This window comes from Molossus molossus, unplaced genomic scaffold (assembly GCF_014108415.1).
Source record: "Molossus molossus isolate mMolMol1 unplaced genomic scaffold, mMolMol1.p scaffold_m16_p_10, whole genome shotgun sequence".
NCBI classification, from domain to species: domain Eukaryota; kingdom Metazoa; phylum Chordata; class Mammalia; order Chiroptera; family Molossidae; genus Molossus; species Molossus molossus.
Genome location: NW_023425345.1, coordinates 36,562,436 through 36,582,178, shown reverse-complemented (window position 1 = coordinate 36,582,178; position 19,743 = coordinate 36,562,436). Strand labels below are relative to the sequence as shown.

Sequence of the window (19,743 nt, the reverse complement as noted above, 5' to 3'; positions counted from 1 at the left end):
TCAATAATTGATAAAGATAAAAATAGCTTATAACAATCAATATTTCTTAAATAATATTAGTTATAACTACTAATGGTTAGCTCACCATTCTCCATTATAGATAATGGTCTAGTAATCACAATCTATTCCAATATTTTTATTTCATACCAGCAGTTAAAATTCAGTTTAAAAAAGGTAAATTGTAAAGATCATTCTACTTGTCTTCACAGCAGTTGTTAGCAAACACAGGGACATACACAAAGGGAACAGACACAAGGATGACAAGTAAGACGAACAGAAGGAAAAACATAAATTTTTAACCAGTTCAGCTATCTCTAAAAATGATGTTCCTGATATGTGATTTGGGGGGAGGGGAGCAAAATTTTCATATGTTGGTTCTTTTTCTTGCCGTGACCCCATATTTTTTTCATTATAATCAAGATTATAGTTTGAATGAATCAGCTTTATTCAGAAAATAGTTTTATGAAAAACAAACCAACCTTTATCTGTGTTTAAATTTTTAAGAGTTTTCAGCATTTCAATACTTGTTTTTGCAACAGATGTCAATACACAAATCTATTAAAAGAAATATTTCTTAAAAGCAGACAAACTTATAAAAATAAATCTGAATTGAACACTTACCTTTATTTCCCAAATAAAGTTTACCTTTTAATATATACTAAATATATACTAATATATACTAATATATACCTTTTAATATATACTAAAGCTACTAGGAACAATGGGAATTAGAAGAGTAAATAAAACAAAATGATATATAACAAAAAATGAAAAAAAAATAAGGAAAAGAATAAAATGTCAAAAAGACGAAGCACTCAATAGCATATTAGATATTTAACATGTGTTTTAAAAAAAAAAACTGAACACAAGTTAACCAATTGTCCTTCTTTTCCATTTCCAATTATATTTATAGAATAAATTACCTTGGAGTGCTGCTCTTTTAACTTCATTATTATACCCGGATCATCTTTTTTGCTAGCCATTAGCAATCTAAACATCTGCTCACGATATTTGCTCATTATAAGTTCCAAGGCAGACTGATGTTCTTCCAAGGATGTACGTAATTCTATCAAGAATAACAGCATTTTTATTCAAACTTGAGTTAAAGATATACAAAATATTCTTTTCCATATTACATTTATTAATAAAGCAATTTATAAAGAGGATATTTAAAGAAGACCCGATGGATAAAAATCTAGCTGTATAGAAATAAGAGATACTAAATGGAATCCTTCATTAGTTTTTTAAATCACCATTTAAAACTCCTTTTTTTGAGAATCATACAAACATTTACTGAATAACAAGTAGGTATCAGATGATGCTCTATATTAGAATATCAAAAGGCTGTGGAGCTCAGAGTGTAGTGGAGAAAACAAATATATAAATAAGTATAATACAATGTGGTAAGTGCAGAGAGGAGCTCTACTCAAATATATATACATGAGAAGTCTGTGAGGAGAAACTGGTGAAAGCTTCACAGAAGTATGGTATTGAGGTGAACTTTCATTCCTTGAGTTGAAAAATAAAGGAAAGAACATTTTAAGTAGGGAGGCATGAACATGAATGGTATGTTCAGAAACTAGTTTGGAATGGCAAAAGCAAAGGTTTCATGGAGAAGAGAGGTATAGGAAGAAGAGAGAAAAGAAGGCTTGGAGTTGACTTTGAAGGCCACTGGATAAGGAAATAAGTATACAGTAAGTTCTCAAGGACACTGATAGGTTCTGTGACTTTAAGCAAAAAGATGTATAACAAAAATCTATTTTACCAAAGTCTAATTGATATAAACAGGAATTAAGTTCCTGCCGCATCGCATCAATATTATAACAAAACATTGAACAAAATGATGTTATTTGAGGACCTGCTGTACAATGAGGGTTCTTAGGCAAAAGAGTAATATGATTTTATATATATATATGTGTGTGTGTGTGTGTATGTATACACATATATACATATACATACACATATATATATATATTAATCCTCACCTGAGGATATTTTTCTATTTATCTTCACATAGAGTGGGAGGGAGAGAAAGGGGGAGAGAGGGAGGGAGAGACAGAGAGAGAGAGAGAGAGAGAAAGAGAAAGAAACATCAATGTGAGAGGGACACATTAACTGGTTGCCTCCTGCACAACCCTGACCAGGGCCAGGGATGAACTGCAACCAAGGTATGTGCCCTTGGTCGGAATCAAACCTCGACTCACTGATCCACAAACTGATGTTCTACCGCTAAGCCAGGGCTGATCATATATATTTCTGCAAAATCAATCTGAAGCCTGTGTTGAAGATGGATTGCAAGGAAAAAGAGAATGGAATCAGAGACACCAATTAGACCGCTCAGGAACACATTATGAACAGCTGAGGAACAAAGCAGTGGGATTGCAGAGAATGAAAATGAATTATTTCACAGGTAACAACAATGGCACAAATTAGATATTTACTGTGAGAATCTAAGATGACTCCAAGCAAGGCAGACATTCAAATGTAGGACAAAATAAAGGGCAATAAATATGATTTAGACATATGAGGTAGAGAAGAGATTAATGGCAAAAAGTAAATTTAGTTGATTGCTTTCCCACTTTTGACAATATTAATTGATCCTAAAATGATAGTACAATTGCAGATTAAAGTTCACTTTTGATTTGCTGTATGTAGTAATAATATATCTTGCCTTTGTTCTCTTGTTGCAATTCTCTGATTTGTCTGTTTTCTTGCTGGATTCCCATAACTAATGTGGACCGTGGCCGATGTCTTGCAACTTCATTAAGTTCTTGAATTTCTTCCTGATACTAATGAAAATGTTTAAAAAGAACATGTGGGAAGAAAATATTTGAAAATATAAATCTGAGTTGTGTATCTGATAAGGGTCTAGTATCCAAAATATATAAAGAACTTGCACAACTGAATAAGAAAAACAACCCAATTAAAAATGGGCAAATAAGATAAATAAGTTCTGGGGATCTAATATATAGTACAGCATGGTGACTATAGTTACCAATATTGTATTGAATACCTGAAAGTTGCTAAGAGTATAGATCTTAAATGTTCTCACCACAAACATGCAAAAGGTAATTATGTGAGTTGAGGGAAATGTTAGCTAATCTTATTGTGGTAATCACTTCACAATATATGTGTATCAAATTATCACATTGTACACTGTAAAGTTATACAATGTTTTATGTCAATTATATCTCAATAAAGCTGAAGGAAAAACTGGCAAAAAAAAGAAAAACCTGTCTCTTCAAAAGAGACACTGCTCTAAAGAAAATACACAAACGGCCAATAGCACATGAAAAGATGCTTAACATCATTAGTCATTAGGGAAATACAATTCAATAGAAGATACCACTTCGCAATTGCTAAAGACAAATAATAACAAGTGTTGGAGAGAATGTGGAGAAATTGTAACCCTCATCTACTGTTGATGGGAATATAAGATGTAACCACTCTGAAAAAGAGTCTGGCAGGTCCTTAAAAAGTTACGCATAGAGCTATTATATGACCCATCCATTCCACTCTCAGTTATACACCCAGGATAACTGAAAACATGTCCACACAGAAACTTGCACATAAGTATTCATAGTGGTATTATTTACAATAGCCAAAATATAGAAATAATCCAAATGTCCATCAATTAATGAATGATAGACATAATGTAACATATCCTTACAATGTAATATTATTTGGTAATAAAAAGGAATGAAGTACTGATACCTGCTACAATATGAATGAACCTTGAAAACACTGTTAAATCAGTCACAGAAAGGTACATACTGCAAGATTCTGTTCAGATGAAATGTCCAAAATAGGTAAATCCATCATATAGAATAGTTAGTGACTGCCAGGGGCAGGGGGGAGGGAGAAAGGGGCTTTGATGATTAGAATATTCTGAATTAGTGATTATGGTTGCACAACCTTCAAAAGGGTAAATTTTATGGTATGCAAATTATATCTCAATAACATGTGCAAAAGAAATGCAAAATTATTATTTCTTTTTTTAAAAATAAGTAGGACTCTAACTTTAAAATTGCACTCCTTTATTTTCAAGGCATTCTGATGAGCCACTTAATAACACAGTCATTATAACATACCTGGTTTTAAATCTGGTTATCAACTTTTTTCTTTTTTAAAGCTCAATACCTGATATATGTTCACTGGAATGCACGAGTCAAGCTGCACAGATAGGTAGGTATGTCATTTTTTTAGGGCAACAGAGTTGCAAAACAAACTAAGTAAACTTGTTCATGATTTTGAAAAAAGCAGTATCCAGAGTTGCTTCCTTTTATAAAATAAATAAGTTTCATGAGAGTAGGCTATGAATATACATTTTCCCCCACTGATTTCCATCATAATATCAGAGATTTTATACTTCTCTTAGAATTAAAAATTTTTATCAGAAGAGGGCTTAACTTAAAATGGTAGCTAAACTCCATGGCCCCCTGGAAAATCCTTATACACCACACTAAGGATAACAAGAAGTGAAGCCCTTTTCATTGCTTCTTTAACTGGCAGCATTAATGAAATATAATATAGCAAGTACACATGCAATAACTGCACTAGGTGTAAAAAAGATATTGCCCTGCATCATTTTAAAAGAAATTTACTGTTGCCCTGGCCGGTGTGGCTGAATAGTTAGAGCGTCGGCCCATGCACCAAAGGGTCTTAGGTTCGATTTCCAGTCAATGTCATGTACCTGGGTTACAGATTCAATCCCTGGCCCTGGTTGGGGCACATGCAGGAGGCAACTTCTCGATGTGTCTCATTCACATTGATGTTTCTCTTTCTCTCCCCCCCCCCCTTCACTCCCTCCCTTCCACTCTCTCTAAGAAAATAAAATTTTTTATTGTTAAATAACACCACCTAAGTACTTTTATAAAGAAGAGTATAAGTATTTCCACATTATAAAAATATGAGAGCAAAATGTGTCTATATTAGTAAATGACAACATCTGGTCTTTGTCAAATATATCTAGACTGAATAAATTCATATACTTTCTAAACTCAAATGTGTGTCTGTCAGAAAAAAGTGATCAAGCCTACAGGTTTTAGGCTATGTATATAATATATATATATTATACATATATCACCTGAACATAACAAGAAATTATAAAGTAAAACTGAAACATACAAGTCAAGCTACTTTTAGGAGAGAACATTAAAAAAAAAACAAAACTAAATAATAATTAAGCAGAAGTTAGTGATTCAAGCAATACATAAATGTCAATAGCTGCTGTTTAAAAAATGGAATCAATAAGAAAGAGAAAACCCAAACCTGCTTCATTGCTTCTACTCGCTTGTTGAGAGCGGTGGTCTGCTCAATCAGAGATTCTGCTGCATCGTCATGATCTCTCAGTCTTTCAACAAGAGCTTTAGCATCAGCAAGTGCCTTCTCAATTGTGCAACTCATTTCTAAAGGAATGCCTATAATTAAAATTAAAATCAAGACTCAAAACAAAGTAGCAAATTATGTTATTTTAGTTTCATGTTTACACAGATATGCTTCTGGAGCTACATTTGTTACAGGATTGTTCACAGCCTAGGGAGAAAAAACATCTAAGAATGCATGTAAAATACCCTAAATTTATGATAGTGAAAAAAGTACAAATCTAATGAATACATTTTATATTGTACAGAAATTGTGTTCTTCATGAGGACACTCCCTATCTTGCCATTTGTGAAAAATGTCATTTTATTAGTCTATATTCTATAGTCATTCTGACTATCCTTCTTAGCTTCTGTTTAGTCAGGTGATCTAAGACAATGTTCATACATACTACTGACCAGCCAAAGTGGCCTCTATGTCATGCTATATCAAAGTGTCAACCTTCTTCTGAAGGAACTTCTGCATTTTTTTTTTTTTTTTTTGGTTAATTCTCATCCAAGAATATTTTTCCATTGATTTCTTTTTAGAAAAAGTGGAAGGGAGGGAGGGAGGGAGGGTGGAGAGAGAGAGGGAGGGAGGGAGGGAAAAAAAATCATCGATGTGAGAGAGACTTATCAATTGGCTGCCTCCTGCATGACCCCAACCAGGGCCAGGGATCAAACCTGCAACCCAAGTACATGCCCTTGACTGGGAATTGAACCCTCGACCCTTTGGTCCATTAACTGACACTCTAACCACTGGCAAAACCAGCCAGGGCAACTTCTGCTTCTTATATGAAGTTGCATTATAGTCCTAACTCTTTCATTTTCCTTAGTAAATGGCAAAATAATGTTTGTTTTTAAAATGTGAAACTTGATAAAATATATGAACAAACAAAATGGCAATGAATACATATCTATCAACAATGGAATCTACAAACAAAATGAACAGATAGAACAGAAACATTCTCATAGATACAGAGAACATTTTGTTGGTTGCCAGATGGGAGGGGGTTTGGGGGAATGGGTGAAAAAGGTAAAGGGATTAAGAAGTACAAATTGGTTGCTAAACTGACAAACCTCAAAGGGAAAGGGGCTGAGGGGGTGGGAAGAAATAAACCAAAGAGCTTATATGCATAACCAATGGACACAGACAATAGTGTGGGAAAAAGTGGGAGGGAGGCGGGAGTGGGGAGGAGGGAGTCAATGGGGGAAAAAATGTGGAACATCTGTAATACATTCTACATTCAACAATAAAGATTTAAAAAATAAAATGTGAAACTTAAAAAACAATCTCCCCCTCAAATCATCAGCCTTTTCTCTGTATCTATGGGTATGTTTCTGTTTTGTTTATTGTTTTCATTTTTTTAAAATTTCACATATAAGTGAAATCATATGGTTGTTTGTCTTCCTCTGTCTTATTTCACTTAGCATAATACCCTCTACGTCCATCTACGTTGTCTCAAATGGCAAGATTTCATTCTTTCTTATTGCTAAACATCCATTATATAAACACACACAACACACCACTTATTCTTTATCCATTCATCTATTGACGGACATCTATGTTGCCATATTTTAGCTATTACTAGCAATGCTGCAATGAACATACGATGCATATATCTTTTTGAGTTAGTGTTTTGTTTTGTTTTTGGATAAATTCCCAGAGGTGGAATTGCTGGATTGTATGACAGCTCAATTTTAATTTTTTGAGGAATCTCCAAACTGTTTTCCCTAGTGGTTGTACTAATTTACAATCTCAGCAACAATAATCCCTTTCTTCCAAATCTTGTCAGCAATTATTATTTTTTGATTTATTGATTATAGCAATTCTGACAAGTGTGAGGTGATATTTCCTTGTGGTTTTAATTTGTATTTCCCTGATGCTTAGTAATGTTAGGCATCTTTTCATATGTCTACTGGCCATCTGTATGTCCTCTTTGGAGAAATATCTGCCCATTTTTAAACTAGATTGTTTGTTTGTTTTTTGTTTTTTTGGTGTTAAGTTGTATGAGTTCCTTATTTTGATTTTTTTTATAACATTTTATAACATTTTTAAAAATTGATTTTAGAGAGAGGAAAGCTGAGAGAGAAACATTGATTTTGTTATTTATGCATTCATTGATTGACTCTTACATGTGCCCTGATAGGGATCAAACTTGCACCCTTGGTATATGGGGATGTTGCTCTAACCAACTGAGCTGCTCAGCCAGGGCTGAGTTCCTTATATATTCTGAATATTAGCTCCTTATCGGGTATATTATTTGCAGATATCTTCTCCAATTCAGCAGGTTGCCTTTCATTTTGTTGATGGCTTCTGTTGCTGTGCAAAAACTCTTTAGCCTGTTTATTTTTTGTTTTGTGCCCTTGCCTGAGGACACATAGCCAAAAAGATATTGCTAAGAAAAATATCAAAGAGTTTACTGCCCATGTTCTCCTTCAAGAGTTTTATGTTTTGGGGTCTGACATTTAAGTCTTTCATCCATTTTACTTTTTTCATTTTTATTTTTTATTATTGAATTTAGGAAGGGAGGGAACAGGGGACAGAGGGAGAAATATCGATTGGTTGTCTCCCTATGTGTCTTGACCGGGGATCGAACCCACAGCTCAGGTATGTGCCCTGACCTTACAGTGCATAAAATGGTGCTCCAACCACTGAACCACACCAACCAGGACTCTTTCACCCATTTAGAGTTTATTTTTGTATGTGGTGTAAGAAAGTAGTCTAATTTCATTTTTTTGGATGTGTCTGTCCAGTTTTCCCAACACTACTTATTGAAGAGATGAAGGATTTGTCTTCTAAGATTTGAGAGGTTTAGGTAAGAGTATTTGAAAATACTCTTACCAGCCCCTGGGCTGGTAACGCAGTTGATTACGGTGTCATCCCCACACCCCAAGGTTGCAGGTTCAAGCCCCAGTCAGGGCATAAATAACTGGAACAACAAATCGATGTTTCTCTCCTCTCTCTCTCCCTATTCCTCTCCTCTCTCAAAAAAAAAATTAAAAAAAAATCAATAAATAAAAAATTAAAAAGAAAATATAAGCAAAAGGATCATTAAAGGAATCAATGTCCCATACTGACTAAAACACACACACACACACACACCCCAACAATCCAAAATCTGTCCAAGATACTGCTACAAGGGAGATATGAGCATTCAACAATGCCTTGTCCTTCCTCTAGACTTCTACAGGGAATTATCTAAAAGAAGGTGTAGGGCCAATTGCCTTGTAATAAGTAAGAAAAAAAATTAAAAACAGAAAACATACTTGTTTTACAATAAAAATAACTGATCATTAATACATACTAAAAGGAAATGATAAAACAAACAAACAAACAAAAACCCCCACCAAATCTGAAAGTCTAGAGAAAACTCAAGTAATAAAAATCTCTAACAATCCCAGGTCCCGACCTATAAAAGATATTATTAGGACCACTGTCAGAAGAATACTTCTTTATGCTCTGTAACACGACATCTACAAATCTAATAAACATTGTTTCCAAATAAAATGCTCTAAGGCTCCCACATATGATCAGATGATAGGTGATTTAGACATGACCTATACTGTTTAAAACTCAATTAAGTTGCCAAAAATAAAAATAAAAAAAGGCTATGCTCCCAGAATCCTCTGGGCAAAAGAATCTCCATAGGCATAAATTAATTGGAACAGAGCCCAAATCTAGATGAAGCCTTCCTAGATAATCATAAATCTTTCTTTTGGAAATATGAAAAAGTTGCTGTGTTCTGGGGATATTAACATACCTAAGGCTTACTGCCTATTAAATCCTATGCCTTAATTCAATAGCTAAGACTTAGCCTCCTTCCCTCAGAGTAGTAACAGGCCTCCACTAAATTAGTTAAATCATCTTTAGAGTTTATACTAGGTCTTTAAGCCTAATGTTACCATATGTAGAAAATCCCTGTTGCTAAAGGAAACCACCCTAAAATTTTATTAGTTGAATAATTACAAAATATTGTTACTTTCTCCTTTTCACATTATCAACCACTGGTATAACACTGTTACTCCAACTACCCTGCCTATTAAAAGAAAAGCTCATGATTTTGTTTCAAAAGTGTCCAAGGCCAAATTTTAAATTTTCTACTACAACAGCTTGACTTTATGGTCTGTTAATGGGTTTTATATTAAATATAAAAGTGACAATATCTGCCTTAATATTCATAGGTACTTCAGTCACTCTGATAAAATTCAAATTCTTACCAAACTGATCAAATGACTTAACTGTAGCCTTCTAAGACACAGCAACTTGCTAACACAAAAGAGTAAACTTACACAATAATAGCTGGATCATTTTAGGAATAAACCATTTCTTTGAAATACTGCAAAGAAAAGACATTCCTCAGATATCCCTTAAAAACAACAAATACATTACTTGATGGCTTGCTACTACCTAAAATAATAAAGGTAGAGACATACAGTAAAAAATACTATACAAGATAGTTTACTATACTGTAGATACTATTATTTATTATTATTTTAAAGAATATGTTTTCATTGATTTTTTTAGAGAGAGGAAGGGAGAGATAGATAGAAACAATGATCGATGTGAGAGAGAAACATTGATCGGCTGGCTGCCTCCTACACTCCCCCAACTGGGGATTGAGCCCAAAATCCAGGCATGTGCCCTGACCAGGAATCAAACCAGGACCTCTAAGTCCATGGGACAACACTCAATCCATTGAGCCATACTCCAGGCACTATAACTATTTAAAACAATTTTTTGTTTGTTAATCTTCACACGAGGACATTCTTCCACTAATTTAAGATAGAGTGGAAGGAAGGGAGGGGGAAAGAGAGAGAGAAACATCGATGTGAGAGAGAAACATAGATTGGTTGCCTCCTACACGACCTGACCAGTGTGGGGATCGAACCTGCAAACCAGAAATGTGCCCTTGACCAGGAATCGAACACGTGACCCTATGGTCCACAGGCAGATACTCTAACTGCTGAGCCAAACCAGTCAGGGCCTATGTAACTATTTTAAAATAATAAACAGACTGCTTTGATTAAAAGTCCGTATTCAAAGGCCTCATATAAAACAATAATAAAATCATAACAAATCCATGGAGAAGTTAAAAAATTCCATCACAGACGCACACTATTTGGCCTGACAAATTCCAAAAAGAAACATGGGGTGATCAAGTAGGAAAATTCATGAGATAAGAGCCGCCACTATCAGAATGACTACCTGACAGCACTAGATAAAACCTTAAATGGACACTAAAAATTCCAAGAAATATCTCATACCAGCAGGAAAAAAATTGGCCATGTCTTGGATAGCAAGGGATGTGGCCCAGTGTATAATTTATTTGTAAATAAATTAATCTGAAAAAATTGTAAAGTTGAAGCAAGAACTTTTTTTAAAATAAGATTTGTTGTTTTTTTTAAATCCTCATCCGAGGATATTTTTCTACTTATCTTCACATAGAGTGGTAGGAAGAGGGAGGGAGAGAGAGGGAGAGAGAGAAACATCGACATGAGAGGGACACACTGACTGGTTGTTTCCCGCATGACCCTGACCAGGGCCAGGGATGAACTGCAACTGAGATATGTGCACTTGACCAGAATCGAACCCGAGACTCATTGCTCTGAGGGCCAACACTCTAACGATGAGCCAAACCGGCCAGAATGCAAAGACTTTCATTAAACCATTCTCAAAGATTTTTTTAATATCTCCCATTGGATTTAATAGGGTAACCTCCCTTTATGGTTCAAGAATAGGTAACATTCCTGCCCTGGCCTGTGTGGCTTAGTTGGTTGGGCATCATTCCATGCACTGAAGGGCTGCTAGTTCGATTCCCAGTCAAGGCACATGCCCAGGTTGCACGGTGGTGTGGGGTGGCATGCAAGAGGCAGCAGGAGGCAGCTGATCAATGTTATGTTCTCACATTGATGTCTCTCTCTTCTTATAGCTCCCTTCCTCTCTCTCTAAAAATCAATTAAAAAAAACCTTTTTAAAAAAAGAATATGTAGCCTTGCCAGTGTGGCTCAGTGGTTGAGCGTCAATCCATGCACCAAGAGGTCGCCAGTTCAATTCCCAGTCAGGGCACATGCCCAGGTTGTGGGCCAAGTCCCCAGTGGGGGACATGCAGGAGGCGGCCAATCCATGTTCTCTCTCATCGATGTTTCTATCTCTCTCTCCTCCCTTCCTCTCCCTCTAAAAATCAATAGAGAAAAATAAAATTTTAATAAGTAATTAAAGAATATGCAACATTCCTGAATATACTAATAACATACTAATATATTTAAGTTATGGATGGGTTGAAAAAGTCCCGATGAAAAGCCATAATACTCACAATGGTTAAAATACTATTATACTTTGTGTCTCCTACCAAGGACATTCTAATTTATCAATAAAGTAATATGAAAACATATTTAACTAGAACAATTATTTATGAATTTAAATCATGCAACACTTTGCCTCTTTCTCAGGAATCTTCCTGTTTTCATCATTCCCAGTCCTCAAAACCCCAAAAAGGATAAATCCAAGAAGGTGCAAGCTCAGACACATCATAATCAAATTTCCAAAAACACAAGACAAAGAAAAAACCTTGGAAGGCCAGTAGATAGTGGAATACTTAAAATGCTGAAAGAAGAAAACTGTCAACCCAAATCCTTTGTCCAATAAAAACAGCCTTCACATATGAAGATGAAATAAGAATCATTCTCAGGTAAAGAAAAGCAATTCTCTTCTAGATTTGTTCTAAAAGAAATTCTTCAGAGACAAGCGAAATGATATTAGAAGGAAACTGAGAGCATTCAAAATAAAGGAAGAATAACAGAAATCATAAACATTTAGGCAAATACAGTAAACTATTCTCTTCACGAGTGCTTTTAAATGTGTGAGTTTAAAAATGAAAACCATAACTTCTGTCTGATGACAATTTCAATTTATGTAAATATAATATAACTACAACATAAAGGCAGGTAAAGTGGACCTATATAGTGATAAAGTTTCAACATTTAACTTGAAATTATAAAATGTCAATTTTAAGTAAAATGTAAAAAAGTTACACACATACATACACACACACACACACACAGTAATTCCTTAAAAAACACCTTAAAAAACTACAGAAATAACAGTTAAAACCACAATAGATTAAAAATAATAACCCAGCCCTGGCCAGTCTTGCTCAGTGGTTAGAGCGTCGGCCTGCGGTCCAGAGAGACCTGGGTTCGGTTTCCACTAAGGGCGCGTGCCTCGGTTGCAGTTTGTCCCAGGCCCTGGTTGGGTTGTGTGGGTGGCAGCCACTCGATGTGTCCCTTTCATGTCAATGTTTCTCTCTCTCTCTCTCTTCCTCTCCCTCCCTCCCACTCTATCTGAACAAAAAATGGGAAAATGTCCTCAGGTGAGGATAAAAATAATAATAATAATAATAATAACCCAAAAGAAAGGGAAAAGGGGAAACAAAGAAACAAAATATTAAAGGATCAAACAGAAAACATATTATTAACATTGTGGACCTAAATCCAAATATATTAATAATTAGACTAAATATAAATGTTCTAAACACACTCATCAGGAGATAGATTATTAGGACAAATTTATTTATTTTTAATTCTCATCTGAGGATATATATATATTTCCATTTACCTTCGGGTAGAGTGAGAGGGAGGGAGAGAGAGAAATATCGATGTGACCAAGACACATCGACTGGTTCCCTCCCATACAATCCAGACCAGGGCCAGGGACCGAACTGCAACTTAGGTACATGCCCTTGACTGGAATCGAACCTGAGACTCTTTAGGCCACGGGCTGACACTCTAACCGCTGAGCCAAACCAGCCAGGGCTCAGGACGAATTTAAAAAACAGGATCCAACTATATGCTGTCTATATGAAACTCACTTCAAATATGATACAGGTAGGTCAAACGTATAAGGATGAAAAAAGATACACTACATAAACACTGCAAAAGAAAGCTCAAGTGCTAATGAACACAAATAAAGGAAATGCAAACATAAACAACAATGAGATACTTCACACCTACTAGGATGGCTATAGTAAAAAAAGACAAATAAGTGTTGGCTAGAATACAGAGAATATGGAACTTTCATAAATTTCTGGATGGAAAGTACAGGCACTTTGGAAAACAGTCTGGTAGTTCCTCAAAAGGTCAAACATATGATCCAGCTATTCTACTCCTAAGTAATACACCAAAAATGTAAATGTGTCCACACCAAAAACTGTACATGTTCATAGCCACATTATTCATAATAGCCAAAATGCAGAACTCAAATAGCCATCAACTCATAAATGAATAAATAAAATGTGGTATATCCATAAAGTTAAATTTTTTGGCAAAAAAAGGAATGATGTATTGGTACATATTACAACATGAATAAAAATTGAAAAAGTACAAGTGAAAGAATCCAGTTGTAAAAAACCCCACACATTTTATGATTCCATTTATATGATATCTAGAAGAGGCAAATCCATAGAGACAAAGTAGATTTGTGGTTGTCTGGTATGGGGGAGAGTGGGAGGTTGGGGCAAAGTAGGGAGAATGGGAGTATCTATTAAGAGGCACAGGATTTCTTTCTGGAGTGATAAAAATATTTTAAAATTGTGGTGATGGGTTGCACAACTCTGTAAATATACAAAAATCCCCACCAAATTATATGCTTTAAATGAGTATTCACCCATTTAAGTGGTATGTGAATTATATCTCAATAAAGGTATATGATATATGAATTATATCTCAATAAAGGTATTAAAAAAAGAATAGCTGGAGTAGCTATATTAATATTTAGGTGAAGTAACTACAGAAAAGATATATGAATGGCAAATAAGTATACAAAAATATGTTAATCACCATTAGCTATTAAAGAAATGCAATTAAAACCATGATGAGATCCACTACAGCCCTACTAAAATGACTAAAATAAAAAGTACTGACATACCAAGTGCTGGCAAGGAGGTAGAGCAATTGGAATTCTCATACAATACTGGTGAGAATGCAAAATGATATGGCTATTTTGGAAAATGGTTTCGCAGTTTATTACAAAGTTAAACATGCAGCTACCATATAACCCAGCATTACCACTTCTGGGTATTTACTGTAGAGAAATGAGTGGATAAACAAACTAGAACATACAATCCATTACCATGGAATACTACTCAGCAGTAATATAGAATGGAGTACTGACACAGGTAACAATCTAAATGAATCTTGAAGACTGCTTGAAAGAAGTCTCGTCCTGGCCAGTTTGCCTCAGCGATTGGAGCGTCGGTCTGGGGTCCAGAGAGACCCAGGTTCAGTTCCCGCTGAGGGCGCGTACCTCGGTTGCAGTTTGTCCCCAGCCCTGGTTGGGTTGTGCGGGTAGCAGCCACTCGATGTGTCCCTTTCACATCGATGCCCCCCCCCCCCCCCGGTCCCACTCTGAACAAAAAATGGAAAAATGTCCTCCAGTGAGGATAAAAAAAAGAGTCTCAAAAGGCTACATCCTGTTTCCATTTACCTGGCACTGACAAAAGGACAAAATTATAATGATAGATATGAAGATCAGTGGCTGTCAGGAATTAGGGGTGGGAAGAGGGTGTGGCACAAGGTACTATTCTGGGATGATGCATAGTTCTGTATCCCCATTGCACTGGTGGTTACATGACCCTGTGTGCATGTTAAAATGATGGAACTGTAACCCAAAAAGGGACCATTTTATATTATGTTAATTTTTAAACTTAAAAGAAAAAAAAAGTCACTCCATCCCCAAGGTTTTGCCTTTGTCTTTAATTCATTTGGTCTTTATCTTCATCTATGCTATAAGGCAGGACTCTACTTATATAATTTTTTCTTATGGGGGCAACTAGTTGCCCCAGCCCCATTTATTGGATAGTACATTCTTCCCCCAATGAATTTTTAAAAATTTGAAATATATTTAACATTTAACATTATGTAAATTTAAGGTGTGCAACATATTGATTGGATATATTTATATATTGTAATATGATTGCCATTGTAGCAATTAGCACCTCTATCATGTACACATAATTATTGTTTCCTTTTTTAGAATACCCCCAACTAAATATTAATGCCACCTGTTTTATGTTTTTTGAGTAAATATTATCGGTATGTTTCTGAGCTCTCTATTCTATCTCTAGGTCTATCAATCTCTAAATCAATACCATGTTGCCTCAACAGTTACCATTATAAAATAAACTCTTACTATCTGACATGGCAAGCCATCTCTTCAACCTAATTCAATCCAAATGGACCTATAGAGCACTCTAGAATAAAATCAAACCGCCAGATATAATTTTAATTCATCCAAATTGTTGGTAGCTTTCTGAACCTGAGTACTACTACCAAATAATGTCTTTTGGTCAATAGGAGAAGTGTTATTCCCATTTTACCAATGAGAAAATAGACTCAGGGATTCCAAATGAAAGGAGCTGAATGACAGCACCATGCAGCAAGGAAGGAGCCAAGCTAGTACCAGAAATAGAATTTCTGATCCCCAGTCTAGTGTTCTACTCAGGAGCCAAGGTAGATCCCTAGGACCCTGTTTGCTTTTACCTATATAAAAACCATCTTCGTCTCCCTGGCTAGAAAAAATTTTTAAAAAGCAAATACCATAATCCTATTTCACCAACAGAACTTCCAAATTATAAAAATTGCATTTCAAGCCAGCAACAGAAAATAAATGGACGTGTAAGTGAAGAAACGATGAAAAAAAACAGTATTTCAGATATTTTTCTTATAACTAACAAAAGCCTAGCATCCATTTTATTAGGCATTATAGTTAATTATAAGACCAGTGAACATTTACTGATAGGCTTTTTGAAACTACAATAAACATTCACTTTAAAAACTTTCTCTAGATTGCATAAAAATACTACTATCAAAATAAACTATATTTACTTACTTATTTTATTGTCACACCATCATTTATTTCTTTGTTGTTTAAAGTATTATAGATGTCCCCCCTTTTTACCCTTATTGACCCTCTCTTCCCTGCTCCCACCTGCCTCCTACCTTCCTCACACTATTGTCTGTGTCCACTGGTTATGCATATATGCATATAAGTTCTTTGGTTTATCTCTTCCCACCCCCCATCTCCCCTCCCTCCGAGGTTTGTCAGTCTGTTTCCTACTACTTTCATGTCTCTGGGTCTATTTTGTTCATCAGCTTATTTTCTTCAATATATTCCATAAATAAGTGAGATCATGTGGTACTTGTCTTTCTCTGACTGACTTATTTCACTTAGGATAATAAACTATATTTAAATTTTGTTTTGTAACTATAAAAATCATGTTATACAGAGAAATACATTTTTTTTTATCCTCATCCAATGACATTTTTTCATTTTTTGTTCAGATAGAGTGGGAGGGAGAGAGAAAAACATCGACGTAAAAGGTACACATGGAGTGGCTGCCACCCGCACGACCCAACCAGAGCCGGGGACAAACTGCAACGGAGATACGTGCCCTTAGCGGGAACCGAACCCGGGTCTCTCTAGACTGCAGGCTGATGCTCTAACCTCTGAGCCAAACCAGCCAGGGCCAGAGAAATAAATTTTAAACATCAGGTAATTCAAAGCATAATTTTATTAGCATTTCAGAAAAACAGTGACACAGAGTTTCTAAGAATCTGCACGTTCACTTCCTGTATGTGAAACCACAGAAAAGTTTAACATATTTTATAATATGCATTTACATTGCCACCTTTTTTGAAAAACATTGTGTTTTTCCCCTCCTTTTTAGGTCAGTAAGTGGAGTGGGAGGAAGATTGTTTCCAAACTTCTAACAATTTTTAAAAATAGACTCCAGTTTAAAAAAAAAAAAGAGTATTCTCAATTTATCTGCCTATTTTTATAGTGCTTATCTTAATTATTACTTACATTATCTTCTGAAGATAGGTCCAAATTACAGGTAAAATTTTTCTAAAGCAGGTTTCCCCCACTGCCTTAGCTATATCCTCACCCACTTCACCACCCAAAGACATTGACAGTCAGACTCCTGGCAGAGGGTTCAGAACATTCTGCTGCTGTTAAAAGAGGAACCACCACCCACCCATGACAGCAACTGACAGCTGTTTAGTTTTAGATTTTGGTTAACAAAATTTTAAAGAAATCTGTTTTCTCTTTCAGTCACAAATCCAGTATCCTATAGCTGGATGTACAGAAATACTGTGACTACTGATATGCCACTGAGTGTCTTCAAATGTCAACAACCTAGTTTAGTTAAAAATTTTTATGGGGTTGCTCAGGCAGGCTCCTCTAATGCCAATTATTAAATTATATTAACAGACCTGCAATAGAAAAATAAAAAGGCATAGTATGGCTTTCTTATAAACTTTTAATCTAAAAAGATAAAGAATGAATGTAAATTACATGTGAAAATAATAACCTTATACAGACACATCAGTGTATCTGAAAGCACATAGAACATTTTCAATCCTTCAAAATGATGGAATGAACTTGTTTGAAGCTTTATGAAGCAGCTTTATGAAGGTGAATTTTTAAAGTTGAAAAGAACAGACTATGAAAGTAGGAACACAGGAGAATTTTTAAAATCACTTATATTACCTTAGAATTGTGGCGCTATATATACACACGCACACAAACATATATGACAATTCAAGAAGGAAATAACCTAATCTAAACCAGTTATTTCTAACTTATGGGCCAAGGAGTCATTGGAAGAGTTGAATGGATATACATACACCAAGCATAGTCTGTAGTCTAAAATATTTCTCTCACACATATAACCCAAGTATTTTCCAAATATAGACACATATTAGTATAATAAAATACAAAATCATTTAAAAGCGTAGTAGTTTTTTTTGCCAGTATGCATAATCTCAATCAACAAATACTAAAAGTACAACTACTTGTGTGTTGGGGTCTACGGTTCCTCAAATTCAAAACAGGTCAGGGCCGTTTAGCTAATATACAATGTTCCTTCTGGCTCTAAAAATTCTATGATTTTAAGGGCACTAAGGACTCCTATGGTGAATATTTACAACTATTACATTATTTATATGTGTGTGTATACATATATATACACATGTATATATATAATGCCCACTATGTGCCAAGTATTAGACTAGCATTTGCTACAAAGATGAATTAGACATGATTCCAGACTTAAGCTCAAATTGGCACAAGAGACAGATACATGAGCAAATAATACAACCTAATAAATACTGCAGAACTGTTTCAAGTGCTTTGGGAGCAGAGTGGTATTATCAATGTCACCTGGAAGAGTCTGAGGTGACAGTGATCCATGAATTGGGGTTTGATAGGTGGTAAAAAATAAAAACGAGAAAGGAAGAGTAAGCATTCTAGACAGGTGGTACAGCACATACAGAGGCACAGAGCTGTGAAAGTGCAGGGCATGTCTGGGGAAACGGCCAGTTATCTGGTATGGTAGGATAGTAAGGCATTTGGAGAAACAAGATGAGAATCAAAGGTAAAATGCATTGGGGCAGAGAGTAAAAGGTCCTGAATGATACTGCTTAACCATTAGGAAACAGTTCTGTCAGCAATACGGTTACTGAAAAAGTTTAAGGAGTGATATAAACAGGTTTGTAGAACTCACTGGGAAGGATGCTGGTGGGGAAACTTAGCTGGGGAGGGCAACTGCAGCAACTGGTGGAAGGAGAAATAATCTAGTGCAGTGGAGTGGAAATGCAGAGCCAAGGACGAAGGGTTCTGGTTTGGACAGCAGCTTGAAGACTGGTACCATTATCAAAATGGGATGCAGAAGCAAGCCAGGAGGACAACCAGGAAAAGAGGAGTATTCCTTGGAGCTCGTTTCGAGGAGGGAAGAGCTGTCCGCGTCTTACGCTGCAAAGAGGTAAACCGCAAAGGTCCCTCTTCCCGCCCCTCTGTGGTGGGCTCCCAGGTGGGTTAGGCAGGAAGAAAACAGAAGCGGGAGGTGTGTCCAGAGAGCCAGGGCCAAAGCTGCTCATTAAACTCCCCGCACCTCAGTCCGGGAAAAAGGAGCTCCGAGCTGAGGCCGGGGAGGGGAAGGCGTAACCGGCGGGAGGAAACGACCAGGGTCGGGCGACAGGTAGTTCAAGAGGAGCAAAGCACCAGAGCGGCCCAGGGAAAAGAAGCTTCCGGCTCCCTGCGCCGGTTCTAGTCCCTGGATTTATTCCACTTACTCTGGTCTCAGTCCCTCGCAGCCGTCAGCTGTGGCGACTAGAACTCAACGCCTCTGCCAACGGAGACCTGTGCACCCACAGGAAGACAGTCCTCTCGCCTGTTCAGCTCCTTCAGCGAGCAGACGCAGAACACCGCAGAAGCCGTCGGCGGGCAACTGGAGGGTCTGCCCATCACTGGCCCGGCAACAGCGTCCGACTAGCGCTCCCACAGCGCTCTAACCTCGCGAGATTTCCTTGCTTGCGTCACCGT

General features: G+C 36.2%; 1 protein-coding gene across 3 annotated transcripts in view; it reads right to left on the bottom strand.

The window, feature by feature from the left end:
* FGFR1OP2 (FGFR1 oncogene partner 2) overlaps positions 1-19,721 on the bottom strand; it is a 27,986-nt gene extending 8,265 nt beyond the window's left edge. For all 3 annotated transcript variants that reach the window (XM_036252157.1, XM_036252158.1, XM_036252159.1), the window contains exons 1-4: positions 19,494-19,721; positions 5,272-5,420; positions 2,672-2,789; positions 924-1,066 (exon numbers count right to left, since the gene is read on the bottom strand). In XM_036252157.1, the coding sequence (XP_036108050.1) occupies positions 924-1,066; positions 2,672-2,789; positions 5,272-5,406 (396 nt within the window). In that variant the 5' untranslated portion in view covers positions 5,407-5,420; positions 19,494-19,721. The remainder of the gene's footprint in view (positions 1-923; positions 1,067-2,671; positions 2,790-5,271; positions 5,421-19,493) is intronic.
* Between the last annotated feature and the right edge of the window lie 22 nt (positions 19,722-19,743).